General features: G+C 34.7%; 2 protein-coding genes and 1 long non-coding RNA gene across 4 annotated transcripts; all 3 read left to right on the top strand.

Annotated features, from left to right (window-relative positions):
• The first annotated feature begins 1,881 nt into the window (after positions 1 to 1,881).
• On the top strand, positions 1,882 to 5,466 carry LOC133697796 (alpha-soluble NSF attachment protein 2-like). The gene is made up of 9 exons (XM_062120575.1): positions 1,882 to 2,178; positions 2,485 to 2,534; positions 2,620 to 2,692; positions 2,964 to 3,043; positions 3,296 to 3,447; positions 3,930 to 4,089; positions 4,175 to 4,222; positions 4,541 to 4,621; positions 4,964 to 5,466. The coding sequence occupies exons 1-9, from the start codon at positions 2,037 to 2,039 to the stop codon at positions 5,042 to 5,044; spliced, it is 867 nt and encodes a 288-aa protein (XP_061976559.1). The 5' UTR covers positions 1,882 to 2,036; the 3' UTR covers positions 5,045 to 5,466.
• An 848-nt stretch (positions 5,467 to 6,314) lies between these two features.
• Positions 6,315 to 9,217, top strand: LOC133697795 (uncharacterized). Of its 2 annotated transcripts, none has more exons than XM_062120574.1 (3): positions 6,315 to 6,563; positions 6,642 to 6,708; positions 7,299 to 9,217. In XM_062120574.1, exon 3 carries the CDS (start codon positions 7,422 to 7,424, stop codon positions 9,090 to 9,092), a length of 1,671 nt encoding a protein of 556 aa, XP_061976558.1. In that variant the 5' UTR covers positions 6,315 to 6,563; positions 6,642 to 6,708; positions 7,299 to 7,421; the 3' UTR covers positions 9,093 to 9,217. The 2 variants fall into 2 exon arrangements, with proteins under 2 accessions (XP_061976558.1, XP_061976557.1); XM_062120573.1 differs by having other exon boundaries at positions 6,316 to 6,563; positions 7,402 to 9,217.
• Positions 9,218 to 14,377: 5,160 nt separating this feature from the next.
• On the top strand, positions 14,378 to 16,222 carry LOC133695849 (uncharacterized). The gene is made up of 2 exons (XR_009842561.1): positions 14,378 to 15,528; positions 15,932 to 16,222. It is a non-coding gene; the product is annotated as an uncharacterized LOC133695849 (long non-coding RNA).
• The last annotated feature ends 684 nt before the right edge of the window (positions 16,223 to 16,906 follow it).

The raw sequence follows: 16,906 nt of genomic DNA, 5'->3' as shown, positions 1-16,906 counted from the left end.
AAAACAATTGAAGGGCTAGTTTGATTTTCTACATAGCCTACTACACGTAAATCCAAGAAAAAAAAGAAGGAAAAGAAAGAAAAAATCATTTTCGTCCAAACCGCATTGAATCACCATACATGTGTCGCCCATTCAAGAAGGAAAAGGACATCAAGACGAATGCAACAATGTAGTGGAAGAGCCAGTACAACAACTAGAGTCAATTGCACGCAACGTTCAAAGTTAGTGGGGTGGCTCACATGCTGGCGGGTGCTTTGCACACTCCAATAACTTTTTTATTTTATTTTAATTGCTCAAAACTGAAAATGCCCCTTAGACCAATGAACAATCACAAAGAGACTGTGATGAAATTAATGCAAAGCTCCTTAATGCAAGGCTACATAAAATGAAATGGCATGGGTAATGTTGTAATTTCATTGTTGGACCAAACATGAAATATACAAAAACGTTCTAGAAAGCATTATATTATTTGATTTTAGGGTTACATTCGTTATTTTATTATGTATTTACAAGTATAATTTCTAAATAACCTCACTCATTTTTCAAAAAACATTCACGAGAAAGACCATCTTATCTTCAAAACAAAGATTAAAAAAATAATAATCAAGAAGCAATATAGTAATTATACTATTAAAATGGATAATAAAATATATCTTGGAGTACGGTAATATCACCCTAACTTTAGCTTTTTGTTAATGTTAAAGCAATCCTAATTTTTTATGGGATTCCACGAGGGTAAAATACAAGAAACATAAAAAGATAAAGGTCAATAGAGTCTAGGATCAAAGCTGAGAAAAATGTAATTATACTATTTGATCTTACAGAGGCTTGTGTGTATCCATCCGGTTCCCATTCTACTGAAACAAGGTTATTAGTTAAAAGCTTTGAACTTTTTTACAGAGGAAGAATAGAGAGCCTCCGTGTAAATATTTTAAACTATATATGTAAATAATATCAAGGTGAATTTTACTAATCTAGTAACTCATGTGTATTTTCTCTCGTCTAGTTAATATTACTTATTTATTTATTCCCCTTATAATAGCTAATCTTGTTTCTCACATTTGTTTCCTTGTTTAAACTTTTGTATTAAGACATGTGAAAAATATTTGACTAAAAGTTATTTTTAAAAAATAAACTATTTGTAAAAAAATCATATAACCAACCCGACATGCCATGATAATATATATATATATATATATATATATATATATATATATATATATATATATATAATTTCATTATTTTCATAAAAAATGTTTTTAAAATACATATTATTTAAAGTGTTATTTTTAAATAAATACTCTACAATGTATCCTCTTTCTTGTAATTGTACTGGTAACAACGTCACCAATATAGTATTCTTTAAATAAACACCTTTACAATGATTTTTTTTTTATTAAATCAAATATTAATCAAGTAATTTTTTCAGATCTTAAGAGCGGATTTTAAAAAAAAATTTTTTTTTACTAAAGTGACTTGTTTAATACATGGACGAAGAGGTTTATGAGCTATTTGGTATATTTGGTATAATAATAGTAGCTGTTTTTTTAAATATTTTTAATTTAAAAATATATTAGAATAATATATTTTTTTTTTAATATCAACATATTAAAATAATTAAATATATATATATATATATAATTTTTTTAAAATTAAATTTTACCACGTAATATTCAAACCTTTTTCTCAAACAATACCTTAATCTAGGTACTTGAGACACCCTTCCCACTAAATAAAAAAGTTATATTGGGATTTTAATGGAAATTTAGGTCAATATAGAAATATCGAAACTGTAAGGCCTGAAGTGAAACATTTTGAAATCATAAGGGGTGAATATACTATCATTGTTTCTCTTTCCTCTTCTTGACAACATTTATCATCATCGTACTCTATTTACTTTGACGATTTTTTTCTTTTCGTTATTGTCAAGTCTCCATTTCGATTGACATTTCCCTCACCGTCCGCCGATCATATTAACAATAAAACCAATACAAAAGAAAAGCGAGAGAGAGAGAGGTCGCTGAGGAAGTCGAACAATGGATTTGGTAGCGAAAGGAGACGATCTCGAGAAGAAAGCAGAAAAGAAATTGAACGGTTGGGGTATTTTCGGTTCCAAATATGAAGACGCCGCCGATCTCTTCGACAAAGCTGCCAACAATTTCAAGCTCGCTAAATCCTGTATCCTTTCTATCCCCCTTTTCTCTCTTTTTACAAAATAATAACTATTAAATTAAATAATTTCTTTTTATTTCTTAAGGATCTCGTTACAACAACTCAGTTTATGATTTATTATTATTATGATTTTTTTTTGGCATTTTGGTTAGCAATGGGTATGAATTTGCATTTTTTAGGGTTTTGATTGGATTGCAGTCAAAGTTTATCAATTAAATTGTCACTTAATAAGCATATGATGTTGGGTGATATCCTCATTTGCAGCAGGCCTGTACGATTAGTTGCTCATTTTTTCTGGCAATTGTGTTTCAGGGGAAAAAGCTGGATCAACGTATGTCAAGCTGGCACAGTGTCATTTGAAGGTGCCTGCTTTGCTGTGATTGAATTAAGCACATTTTATTATCTATCACTCTTTTTAAGACATTACTGTTATCTTATGTTTTGTAGTTGGATAGCAAACATGAAGCTGCCTCAGCATATGTTGATGCTGCTCATTGTTATAAGAAAACATCCACTAGTGGTATGCACCAGTGCTTGCTCTCCGACACAATCATTTAAGTTGATACATGAATCTATTGCAAATACAATTTATGTTAGTGTTGGTTTGTTGGTAGTGTGCCTTTGTTATTTGTGCTTGACATGGGTTCGTGCATGCAACTGTAAGGATATTAATATTGCTTATTGATCTGTGAAATGAAATGGGGTTGTAATGTGATGGTCACATCTGTCTTCCCCCAATTTTGTGTTCCCTGTCCATTTTGTCTCATATTTTGGAACTTCTCCTTGCGCAGAGGCAATTTCATGCTTAGTTCAGGCTGTAGATATGTTCTGTGATATAGGAAGGATCAGCATGGCTGCAAGATATCTAAAGGTATACTCTTTGTACCAATGTTGTTTTCGTACTCTTTGTTGTTTTTGTTTTACTCTTTGTACCAGCATTGATATGTATGTGATTGTTTTAGGTTTTACTGTGTTAATCATTTGCAATATTATCAAGCTTCAAGAATTTGATAACATGCAGCTCTCAATACTAGGGATACGTTTATAAAGTTGTCATAGGGATCCATGTTGTTCTAATTTCTAATAGATATTCAAGAACCTGGAACTACCTTTTATTGTGCAGGAAGTTGCTGAGTTGTATGAGTCGGATGCAAATATTGAGAAATCTATGGAATTTTATCGTAAGGCCGCTGACTTCTTCCAAAATGAAGACGTAACAACTTCTGCCAACCAATGCAACCAGAAAGTGGCAGAATTTGCTGCTCAGCTAGAACAGTAAGGGTGTCTTTTTCTTTTATGGTATTGCTTTCTTGTGTTTGAATGCTGTTACATGCCTTTGTACAGGTTATATATTTCTCTTTCTGTGTCCAAATTGAATGTTGCTGCAGATATTGCTTGGTATGACAAACTTGTAGTAAGTGTTAATAATTGAGAGTAAAGTGATGTCAATTTGTGTACACCGCTAAATGATGGAACACTCGACAGGTTGATTACCTGAGATGTGAACAATCATTCCCATTAAATGTTTACTTTATTCGCATAAAACAACTGTATTTTGCTTTTTGTATGTGCATTTGGAAATGTTGACAGTTTTTTACACAACCCATAGCCGATCACATTCTTGCCCCTTGCAATAGACATGGGTTAACTAGTCAAAATGGGCATGATAACAAAAGATAAAAGGCCCTGATCATTTCATTTAGCTGGACTGCATGTTAGCATGGTATTTAGAGATTTATAACTTCTTACTTGTTCAGATACCAGACTTCAATTGACATTTATGAAGAGATAGCCCGGCAATCGCTTAAAAGTAATTTACTGAAATATGGAGTCAAAGGTCATCTTCTTAATGCTGGCATTTGCCATCTCTGCAAAGGCGATGTTGTTGCAATTACCAATGCATTGGAGCGCTACCAGGTCTCAAGTTTGGCTCCCCAATTGCACCTTGATTATTTATCTCACCACTTGGATAGAATCAATAAAATTTGAATTTCTGTTGCAGGAAATGGATCCAACTTTTTCAGGAACTCGTGAATATAAATTGCTAGCGGTATGTTGTGTCCAGCGTGGAAAACTTTTGTTGGTCTTTTAATGTTTCTTTTGTAGTAATTTCCTTGGAATTGGTTTTGAATGTCCATAAATATATTGCTTTTCAGTTATAAAACTCTTAGCATTCAATTGATCTTCTGCTCACAGCTTGTTATAATAGTTTGTAAACTATAGACACAGACTCTCATATGCAAATATCCATTTGTGTGTTTTTCCACACGTTTATGTATGAAATATGAATACTACTAACCCAACACCCCCCCCCCCCCCCCCACCACATCCATTCCTGTAAACACTTTTTTTTTTTTCCTGGTGACAGGATATTGCTGCTGCCATTGATGAGGAAGATGTTGCAAAGTTCACTGATGTTATCAAGGAATTTGATAGCATGACACCACTGGTACATTTCTCTTTATAATCCTCTAAGTGCTTTAGATGTCTAAAAAAAATCAATTTTCAGGTTTAGGGGTAAACTTGTATTATATCCGGTGTTGTCAAAGGTGAAAAGCACTAAAAGGCGCCAAGCCTGTAAAATGCCCGAGGCGCTATGCGCTCGCCCGAAAGAAGGCGGCATGCTATAAATAAATAAAAAAACCATATATGTAATACAAGTTAGATCATTATATTATATAAATCTAAAACATGTATGTTCCCAATTAAGATTAGATCATTAGAAAGTCAAAAGAAAATCTGGTATCTCAATTTGCTGATGGTGGTGGTCTTTTCCTTAATTGCTGTGCAGGATTCCTGGAAGACGACCCTTCTATTGAGGGTGAAAGAGAAGCTGAAAGCTAAAGAACTAGAGGAGGATGACCTCACCTAAATTTTAAGTTTCAGTCATCTGTTCGGTGAGATGTCTGTTTGCATTTGTTCACAATGTGTTCTATTAAAAGTGTATCTGGTTTGGGTTTTACTTGGAGTGTGTATGCTTGCAATTGTGGACTTGAGTTTGTAGTTGTGATAAATGGTGTTTTTTGCGTCATGTGGTTCCCCCCTCAAACTAAAGGAGAAAGGGGTTGGCGGGGGATAAAACCAATCTCTTCAATCAAAACCCACATGGTCTTGCGCATATGGTGGATTTGCAACAAGCGCAGAAGCTGCATTGGCTTCCGTGTAGTTTTTAGTTGTTTCACTCATCTGATCCTGGATGCGAGTGGCTTATTCATGAATCATGATTGTTGAGTTTGTCAATCCCTCTACCCAACATTTACATGCGATTGCAGAAATAAACGGAGGTTGTCTACATATAGCTGTTTGTTTTGGATTGAATCACCCGTCATTACTCTGCTAATATTTTTCCTGTTACATCCGCATGGTTATCGAAAGCTAAATGAACCGAGGAATGCTGTTTTTAACTGGTGTTTTTATTCTGTCGTTAATCAAAACAGCAACTGACACGGCAGTTGGATCGGAAAGAGTTCGTGGAGATTTGGAATTTGAAGCCTTGAACATCCCAACTCTGAAGTGGCATGTCCTCGTATTTTTGTGTTTTAAAAATATTTTTTGAAAACATTTTAATTTTTTTCTTTGCTTTAAATTAATTTTTTTTAGTATTTTTATATTATTTTAATGTATTAATATGAAAAATAATTTTTAAAAAATAAAAAAATTATTTTAATATATTTCTTTTTAAAAACAACCATGACTCCTTAGTCGAGTCTTCAATAGCTCGAACCAATCAAGTATTAATGTGGCATCTATGGCATGGGCTTAAAATACAAGGTCGAAATAGGCGTTGTAGAGTAGAGCTATTAATTAGGTGATCTTGTGATCTAAAACCTTACTAGGGGAGGGTGGGTTGAGTTATTATTTCGAGCTGTTTCGTACGTTGGCTTGGCTAAATTTAATTATATAATGGGTTTGCTCGCTAATGCAATTAATTTATCTGGACAAAGTAGTCGATAGAGTTAACTTAATATTTTTTAAAAAAAAAATTAAAAATACTCTTGAGTTTGCAGGCTCACTTGTCTATAAATTAGAGTATTCCAGACCTAAGCAAGTAGTTAAGATTTATTGTTTGTATTCGGGAACAAGTGGTTAGAAAATTGATTAAGAGGAGAGAGAAGCTTACAAAACAAGAATCTTTTGATACATGACACGGGTAGATAGGATATGTGCGAATGCAACCCTGCATTGCCCCCCTTATGACGTCATCTCCACTTTGCTCCCCTGGAGACATAAACAATGGTATTGCCTCGCCCTTTCACAGTTTACTTACCACAAAACGACATCGTTCAGCATTTTTCTAGGTCAAGCAAAGCAACTCTACCTCACCCACCTGGCCTCACCCACCTGGCCTGGGCAACTATATTCTTTCTTCTCTCCTTAGCAACATAAAAAAGGTACAAATCCAGCTGAACAATTGCTAAAAGTCTTATTGTTTCACTTAATCATTGAACTAACCAATCATATTTGGACAGGAAGTGCCATGAAATCATAAGTTTCTTCCAAACTATGTTCTGCATCAATCAATCAATTCACCTGGTGGTAAGTCTTTGATTTTACTTTTCTTGTTTCTTGGGGCTCTGTAGATTTCCTTTTAATTCTTTTCTTGTTGGTTCTTTATGTTAATGCTTTCGTTCTGATTTGCGTAACTGTTTTAATTTTAGTCGTATCAATTAATTACACTCATTTCTTTATTAATTTCGATGCATCAAATCCTTGGTTGAATTGTGTAATTCAAGTTTCTGTAACAGCCCAATTAACGAAAGGACTGCCCTTTTTTTTTAACGCATATCTGATTCTGGGTTTTAAGGATGGGTCATTTCTTGCTTTTGTTACATTTTTTATTTGGGTTTTGATCGTTCTTGCTTGTATGAAATTGACAATCTTTTCTCCACTTTATACGTAAGTTTAATCGTTGCCGATTTGTTGACAGCAAACTTTGATATTGTTCCCCTTCGGTCAGCTTCTGAATGCGTAGTTCATTATAGTCTAGGTTTGTGATGTTTGTGCATATGACACATTGTTGGTATACTGTAGAGTTTGCATTTCAGTTGAAAGATCTCTTGCTTCTTGTCATTTCACACTACCTTTTCAGCTTCAGTTAATGAAATATCTCGTTTTCTGTTGTTTAGGTTTCAAAACTAGACAAAACATAGAGTATTTTGCATATTGGAGTTCCCCCTCTCTGCTTTATACATTCACTGTTTAGGTCACGGCTGTCGCTCTGATTAACAGGTCAAATTTTGAGAGTGAGAATGGCTTCAGTTGATAACGGGAACCCCAAAGATGAAATTGAGGAATGTAATGGTACTAAGGCCGGGGGTCAAAGTCCTCTTCAGATTTCAGCATCTAGAAGGACACTATTAAGCAATGAAAACTCACAGAGGAAGTCCCAAGACAGCTTAATTTCCCTTCCCAATGGAATAAATTTTCTCAAATTTGGTTCTGCATCTGCCAAATTCAGACAGTTAGCGCAGGAAAGAGATGAGTTTTCACGTTCAGTGACTTCTTCAAGTAGCCACGGTTTTCGAGAACGTATCAATGGGGTTTTTGCACGAAAGATTGATTGGGCTTTGCTCATGAAAATGGGCAAAGAATGGATCTGGGACCCAATGAACATGGCCCTTTTTGTGTGGATCATCTGCGTTGCTATCTCCGGCGCAATTTTGTTCCTAGTCATGACCGGGATGTTGGACCATGCACTACCAAAGAAGTCCCAGAGAGATGTATGGTTTGAAGTCAATAATCAAATTCTAAACGCACTATTTACCCTCATGTGTCTGTATCAACATCCAAAGCGATTTTATCACCTTGTGCTTCTCTGTAGATGGAATCCAAAAGACATCTCTAGACTCAGAAAGATTTACTGCAAGAATGGGACTTATAAGCCCCATGAGTGGGCACATATGATGGTGGTTGTGGCTCTACTCCATCTTAACTGCTTTGCTCAATATGCACTTTGTGGTCTAAATTTAGGATATAGGAGATCACGGAGACCAGCCTTAGGAGTTGGTGTATGCATTTCTGTTGCAATAGCTGCACCTGCAATTGCTGGTGTATACTCCATTCTTAGCCCTCTTGGGAAGGATTATGAGTCTGAAATAGATGAGGAAGCACAGGTGCAGATTACCACTGGTGAAGGGCCAGAGAAGTTGAGGTCAAAATCATTAGCAAAGAGATATTCATTTGCAGTCAGAGATGAACAAAGAATTGCTGAGACTAGACCACAGTGGAGTGGAGGGATACTTGATTTTTGGGATGACATTTCTTTAGCGTATCTATCACTTTTCTGCTCTTTTTGTGTCTTTGGGTGGAACATGGAGAGACTCGGATTTGGGAACATGTATGTTCACATTTTAACTTTTCTCCTCTTTTGCCTGGCTCCTTTCTGGATTTTCAACTTGGCTGCTGTTAATATTGATAACGAGACTGTCAGGGAAGTGTTAGGTATAACTGGAATTATTCTCTGTGCATTTGGATTACTGTACGGTGGCTTTTGGAGGATTCAAATGAGAAAGAGATTCAATTTGCCAGCTTACACATTTTGTTTTGGTGAACCGGCAGTTTCTGATTGCACTTTGTGGCTATGTTGTTGCTGGTGCTCTCTTGCTCAGGAAGTCCGAACTGGGAATTCTTACGATATTGTGGAAGATAAATTATGTCAGAAGGAAATGGACAGTAGTAACCAGATGCCACATTCACCTTTCTCCGGCAAAGATGGTTCAAACCCAAGTTCTCCACTTGGCAACAACTCTAGCCCATCCAGTGTTATGATAACTAATTCTCCAAGTCCAAGCATAATTTCAAAGGGGCATGTGACTCCTGGTAAGCACCTTCCTATGGTGAAAGAAGAGCCTTCCAGAGGAGGTAAGGATGAGACTATGACTCCTCCTGCTCCATCATTGATAGAAAGAGAAGCCAATTAGCTGGAAAAGAAAATATATATCATTTTTATTTTGTAATTAGTCGACGATGAATGAGTTGTGAAAACTATTACATGTATTCTGGGTGTAATGCGTTGAAATTCAATTGAAATCCCTCTCTTTTTTCATACTGTTTTGCCTCTTTAAAAGTGTTTATTCTGAACACCATTATGGCATTAAAATCTTGTCCATAGTTTGATTTCAATTTGAAGAAAATATTCTCCATAAGCAGTTATTTCCGGATAGCAACAGTATAGAAAGTGGTGCTTAGGCTCTTTGCAATGAAATGATATGTGTGCTTCATTTGATTGTAACTTTCTATGTTCTTATAACGGGATTCCGTGACCCAACATCTTTTCCTTGGTGAGTTGCTTGTCCTATACTTTGGCTGCTTAATTTGTTTGCTGTCTGCTTCCCGGGTTTTTGTTAGATTTCACTACAGGGACGTGGAAACAGAAGTAGATTGGTGCATCTAGTTAGATTGTACGAGTGAAGGTGGTGAAAGAAGACAAGTATCGGCACATATTCATGGCATCTGGCTCCAATTTGTGAAACCTTATCAACCTAGTTCTTTTATATTTGATAAATTAGTTTTCCTTTCAGGAAAACAAAACATAGAGACAGAAGAGAATGCATGCCACTGTGGATAAGAGTATCTGAGCGAATAAAAAAAGCACTTGAATCTTCCGACAAGTGAAGGTATCAATCATGCTATACAAGTTAAAACATCACTTAAGGGGGCCCTTTTGTTCGGCCTCGCTCAATCCCCTTTCTGTAAAACTTAGACCGTTTTATGTTCCTCATACACCTGATTTATATGCGTTTTTTGTTTTGTGATTCACTTTCTAATTCTTTTTTTTTTTGGTTGTTTTAGATTGTTTTTTTTATTATTGTTCAAAGAAAGTATACTAGCTGACACCATTTAGTTCAAGTTGCTGGTTAATAGACAAGGCATTACGATCCTGTTGCACCAAATTCTTTTATGCACGAACTTAGAATTAGACAATGTTAACACTGTTATTCTGCTTAATTTGGAATATCAGTTTTTGATTAATCTCTATTATCCTGATGGTGTTCCTCAGTTGAAATGCTTAAAAAAATGGGTTAGATTTTTTGCTACACCCACCCCGAATATTTCCGAAATGATACTTGCTTTTGTTTTAGATTACAAAAGAGATGTTTAACATCGGGGGTCTTAATAGTAATTTACGAACTGAAATTTTTTGTTGGTATACTGGGAGAAATGGGAAGTCCTCGACCCTGGACACTGATGCCCGTGTGATTACCTGTTTGAGACTGCATGCATGTTGGTTAAGTCATACTCTTTCCGTCACAAAGAGATTAGAGATTGTCCTACCTTCTATTTTTATTTATCCGAAAATAATTATCTGATCAAAATACTTGAATTATTTATTTTACTATAATACCCTAATTAGAGTTCGTTTACATGGAATCTACAATCAAAAAGTGGTATTTTTAAGAGTATGGATAAAAAATGGTGACATGATATTTATATTTTTAATGCATGTGAAAAGTAAAATATGATATAATCTTTTAGAGAGAGAGTATTGATTATTAGGAGATATTTCATGTTAGCTATTCCTTTGCTTCAACCAGGTTATGTGTCTTCATGAGGGCATACGCATGCACACACACGGAGATGCAGAGAGAGAGTAGTTACTTTGTCGTATAATCACAGGGATCATTCAATTATTGGTGTTGGCTTCAATTGTTAGCATGTTGCACGAGTTGGGTCTGCTGTTTGATTAGGTATTGATAGATCTGTTTCTCACAGAGGTCACAATCGCGGCCAGCATTTCAAGCTGTCAATTTATCTGCCTATAATGGGGCATGCTAAACAGCATTATGAACCTGCGATACCGTCATGGCCGAGAGTTCACTGTTCGCTTTATTATCGATGTTGATAACTTGCATTCTCTGTGTGATTATCATGGGTGTGCACCTGTAAGACCAACTTTTTCGTGGAGTTGTAGTGCATGCACATAGAACCGAGCTCAGACTGCATAATCCTATTAACATATTTCTTCTGTGAGTATTCACGTTGCAAATTTAAGATTGTCTGTACAATGTCATGTCTGTGTGATTATCATGGGTCGATCTCTATGCTTCAGGACCTTGTTCTGTGTAGCTACTAGCTGGGAATTGATCTTTCTTTCCATTCTACAGAGTACAGACCAATTCACCACCAGTTTTTCAGGTGGCATGATAAAATAATACGCGGTACCCCTGGTGCCATTATCGGTAGGGCCTTGACATTATGTGAAAAGATCAGGAAAAGTTTGGTGCCAAAGCTTCCCATTAACATAGCAATTATAAAGTAAGAAAGACGGTGTCGTATTGGTCAGATGAAATTCATGCTGGAAGGGGTAAGGGGATGCCGAATTCAATATGAAGTGGATGATTTGTGTTTTCAAATCTCTTTCTCGACAGAAAGTGGACTCCGTGTGATGCCACTCTCCGAGAAAAAGGCATGCCACATGATGAAGAACCTTTTCATGATTGTTAAGACTTATTTATTTATTTTTACTAGAATCATCTTCCATGCTTATATTTTTCCTAGTCTTGTAAAAATTATAATGATTTTATATTATTTCAAGTATCAATTAAATAACCTTTTCATATATTAAAAATAAGGTTCTTAATGATTGTATAAACAATCAAACAGAGAAAAAGGAAGAAGATAGACACTTGAATATTTAATTCGAAAGAAACTACAAAGATTATGCACCCTTGATAAACATGTCATTATGCTATGCTACGTGTCAATCTAATCTAACGATCACGTTAGCATAAAATAGACGGAACTTAACAGCAACACTTAAATCAGTAAAAATTAAAAAATTTATGCAATTGAATAACAAGTATAAAAATAGAAACAATTAAAAATTCCATGAACTAAAAATACCACCAAGTTGGAGTACATTATGCAGATAAATTTTATATATCGTATAATAAAGTAAAATACTGCACGAATGAAAACCTAGTTGGTAAAAGCTCATATTGAAGCTGCGATATAACTGATTATTTATTTGTTTATTCAAATTAATTTAATTTTTTTAATGATATTAAAAATAAAATTTTTAAAAATATTATTTTAAATAATAATAATAAAAAAAAAAACTCTAAGCCACAGTTACAAACATAACCAAAAAGGTTGCACCCTCCCAAGAAGTCATCCTCGCATTGATAATTAGTGGCCATTGTGGACCCATTAAGATAAGCATTTGAAGGAATCAAGATTGAAAAGTAAAACTAAAGACCTGTTTTCAAGCGGCGCATTGATTCTTTTTATTTTGTTTGAATTTAACATCGCCGGTGAAGTTGGGAAATCCTTCTGTCCACGGGGGCATGTTTTTATATTCGGTTTTCATCAAGATTGTTTCTCTTTTCAATCAGATTTCAAATATAACAAAATTTATATATTTATAGAAAAATATTTTACTGATATATATATATATATATATATATATATATATATATATATATTATTTTGTAATCCGGGGTGTCCGGGTCAGTTTACGCGCACCACAATTAATCCCTGGATTCATTGAACATCCTGCAAGCTCAGTTGGCATGTAAAACATCGCAAGGGTAACAGACATGTACAGAGAAAATCAAATTCGGGTGTAGAAAAAAAAACAAGTCTCTTTTCTTGTTAAGCCACCACCTCCAGTGTCATTCACTGATAATTTTAACCAATAGAGCTGGAACTTTAATCTATTGATTGTTTATCTTTTTATATGCTTCTGTTCTTATCATCTCAATCTTTAGTAAAGGTCTTCCATGAGAAAAATCAATGAGATCGCATCGTTAATGCTTGTAATTCTACATTCTTGTCAGTTCTAAAACCTTGCCAATGCTTTTTTATCACATCACTAAATTCAACACCTTATCTTTAAATAATTTTAAACAAATTACTATATAGTTTATCTTCTTCTTTTTTTTGTCAAAAATAGAAATATGTAGTCAACAGTCAATAGTCAAATAAAGAATTATCATAAAAGCTGACACGGTATGAAAAATTCATGATAACGAGAGAGATTAAATTGACCACGGTGAAAATAATTTTTATTTTTGGAATGAGATATCTTTAAAAAATAAAGGGCTGGACTCCAAGTAACTCGATAATACCAAAGCAAAGCCTATTGGTAGGTAATATATATTTTTTTTTCTTGGAGAAATTAGTATATAATTTACTAGATTTGTAGTAATTCTGAGTTTAAGTGTTTTTCTCTAACCCAATTAATATTTCGAAATTTGCAATAATCTGTCTGCCAAACGCAGCTATGCAATCCCTCGTGAAAATATAGTGCTAGAGAAAATAGTTATGATTATTTTTTTAATTGTTTTTTATTTAAAAATATATTAAAATAATATTTTTTTATTTTTTAAAAATTATTTTTGATATTATTATATTAAAATGATCTAAAAATATTTTAAAAAAATATTAATTTTAAATAAAATAAATTTTTAATTTTTAATTTTTTTCTAAAATACTTTTTTTTTTAAATCCGACCGATAAATTGTAAAAACAAATTATGATCTTTAAGCTTACTTTAATTAATTAAAACCCAATCAAGGTCAAAAAAGTTGGCTTGACTAACTTGTCTTCGCCGCTTACCTGTCCTTGGCGGGTCCAGGAAAACACACGAGGACCGATTCTCCATAATCCTTTCTCCAATCATTTCACGCCACGTCATCTCTTAACATGCTGTTGCAAGATTATATTTTAGCCCCTACAAATTCAGGAGAATTTCACTTCGGCTTCTATAATAATAATTCTTCCAGTATCAATCTTGAAGCCTCAAAAAACTACAATATGCTCCTCTATCTTTTATTCTTCTATTAAATTGACAGTTTTTAATTTTTATCTGAAGGAAAAAATCTGTTATATCGAACTATTTTGCAAAACATACAGTGAAAATTCATATTATTTAGTCAAAAATAAAAAATAAAAAATAAAAAAATACTCCCCAGCAATGTTTTAATAAAACAAAATGTGTATCTCGAATATTCGAATATCAACAAAGCATTTAGATAAATCGCGGATGCATTTATGAAACTTTTTTGAAGCCAGCTGAAATGACAATTTCGTCCAATTCAGATTTTTTTAATGTTCAAGTATTGGATGGCTTTTGAATTACGTGTGGTTTATATTGATAATAGCAAGACAATAAAGATCAAAATGTAATATATCTAAATAAATAAGAGTTGAGACGTAGTTTACCATATATTTCCTTCTCTTAACTTGAAATCACCAAACCACCCTCAAAAAAGTAATCATAAGGACACAAATACCCTTACAAACCCACCAAACAAACATAAAAGCACAGGGTCAGGATCTAATCCATATCCGTCTCTATATATAAGGCCCCGTGGCCTCCCTGACAAACTCAATCGGTTATCTTTTCTCTCTGGTAGCTGTTTCTCCTAAGCAAAGCTATCCCCGTCCTTCTTCTTTATCAGCTGCATTCAGCGCTTTCCCAAGAACTGGCTAACTCACAAGAAGTTCTGGCAGAAATCACTGCACCAAAGCTACCAGCATCAACAAAAAAGAACCAAGACGTGGTTCTTGCTTTCTATGAAGCCTTAAAGTCACGTGACGTGGACACGGTACACAAGATCCTAGCCCACGACCTTGAGTGGTGGTTCCATGGCCCGCCGTCTCACCAGTTTATGATGCGCCTTCTTACTGGTGAACAAAAAGACAACGACGTGCCGTTTGAGTTCTCCCCTATCTCCATCACCTCTTTTGGAAACCTTGTGGTTGTTGAAGGGTGTAATACAAGTCGTTCCATTTCTTGGGTGCACGCTTGGACTGTTACGGATGGGATAATTACCCAGGTTAGAGAGTACTTCAATACTTCTCTTACTGTTACTCGTCTTGGAAATCAATCGCAACCGTCTGATTTTAAGTCAAAGTCAAATTCATCATCAACGCCCGAGATATCTCTGTTGCATTGCCCATCCATCTGGGAGAGCACCCTATCCAATCGGGTCGGTAAGTCCGTGCCGGGTTTGGTTCTGGCTATTTGAGCGGACTTTGTTCAGGTGCATCCGGGAGTATTGTAATATACATGTAGTTTGGAATAAATAGGGTGCACACGTGTGTGTTTTGTGTGTCAAGAGAGATGTGAGTCTCTTAGGTCTTGTTTGGTTTGGATTGGTTTGGTTTTGATTGTTGAAGTTGTGTGTGTGAAAATAGTAGGAGTCGGCCTAGATGGGGAGACCTGTTTGGTTAACACTACATTTCCCTGTAATTTGGTATTTTAATTGTGCAATAAAGATGTGGTACTGCGATTTTCTTATTTTAAGCTTCATTCTTGTTCTAATTTTTTTTTTTTTAGTTTAATATGGATATTCGGGCCAGCTTGCACGCACCTTAACTAATCCCACATGCTCTGAAGTTAACGACTATGTAAGCCTCTAGTGATCATCATATAAGTAACCATAATGCTCGAACTTGAGATCACAGAGAAAACAAACCTCTTAATCCCAAACTCTTATCACTGGACCACCACCTAAATAATTATTCTTGTTCTAATTTTAATTTGATGGATCCCAGTTTTTTCCCGTTTTGTTTGTTTTGTTTGTGACTTGGTCAAAATTGCGGCACTAGTGTTAAAAATTGTGTTTATTTATGTTTGCAATGAAAAATGGAAATAAAAAAAATTATGTTAAGCCAGATTAAATTTCTTCGCACGGAATTTCAAGATTATATCTTTTATATCAATAAAATATATTCAGTGAAATTTAATAGTTTATATATATATATATACCGAACTTAATAAGACTTAAACTTGATATGTTTTTTTTACTAGGTGGAACTTTACTCGGCATGGTTCGGAGGTGTTTTGCGCGCGTACACACACATGCATTGGTGCGTGTGTATTATGAGAATTGGAATGGAAACAGCACATGCTCGTCGTTTTATAATAATTATTAAATCAAGCGACTTATTTTGCCGGGACGGGAGCACGGTCGGACATGATCTGTAACAGCTAATACTTTCAAACTACACGGGGAGAGTAGGCCCGTTGTATCATAAACGTGCACACCCATATCAAGCATTTTGGGGCAACATTATCAAATTATAATTATTTTTATTTTTATTTTTGGAACTCATAAACAGATCAATCATGATCACATGAAAGTAGTGGACAGAACAAGAAGTGGGTCCACGTATCCTGCAACATTATTATATAACTCCCTTTCCCTCGGCCAGGCTCCATAGGCTTCAATTTTTCCCTTTCCTTTTGCAATGGTGGGGCATCCAAAACGAATCGACCGCAGTTTGTTTCTGCGGTTCACAAATAAGAAAATAATTGAAATATTGTAGTTGCACGTTCTGTGATAAATTAACCTCACTAAATTAAGCACCCTTGTATATAATTAACACAAGTACCTCAATAATAATTATTTTAATATATTTTTAAATAAAAAATACTTTCTCCTTTCTCCTTGATGAATAAGAAACACGCAAGATATTCGTTATTTACTTGGACGGAAGTGGTAGCAAATTTTTTTTTTAAAAAAAGAAATAGTCAATAATACGCAATTCATATAAAAGTGTTTATTTTAAATGTAAACATTGGATGCCCTGTACGGCGCTTTTGCTGTGCGTTTTGTGGTGGCATGTGATGGTGTGCCGCCTTTATTTTTGTCGCGTAGTTTATCAAGGCTCATGAACGTGGACACAATAATTAAGTGAAACGCAGATTAAGCAGATCAGAACTCGATTTTTTCTCCCTTATCTTAATAATTAACAACAAGTTGTGACGTCATAATCGTAGACA

This window comes from Populus nigra, chromosome 6 (assembly GCF_951802175.1).
Source record: "Populus nigra chromosome 6, ddPopNigr1.1, whole genome shotgun sequence".
Taxonomy (NCBI): Eukaryota; Viridiplantae; Streptophyta; class Magnoliopsida; order Malpighiales; family Salicaceae; genus Populus; species Populus nigra.
This window is presented reverse-complemented; position numbering and strand designations above follow the sequence as displayed.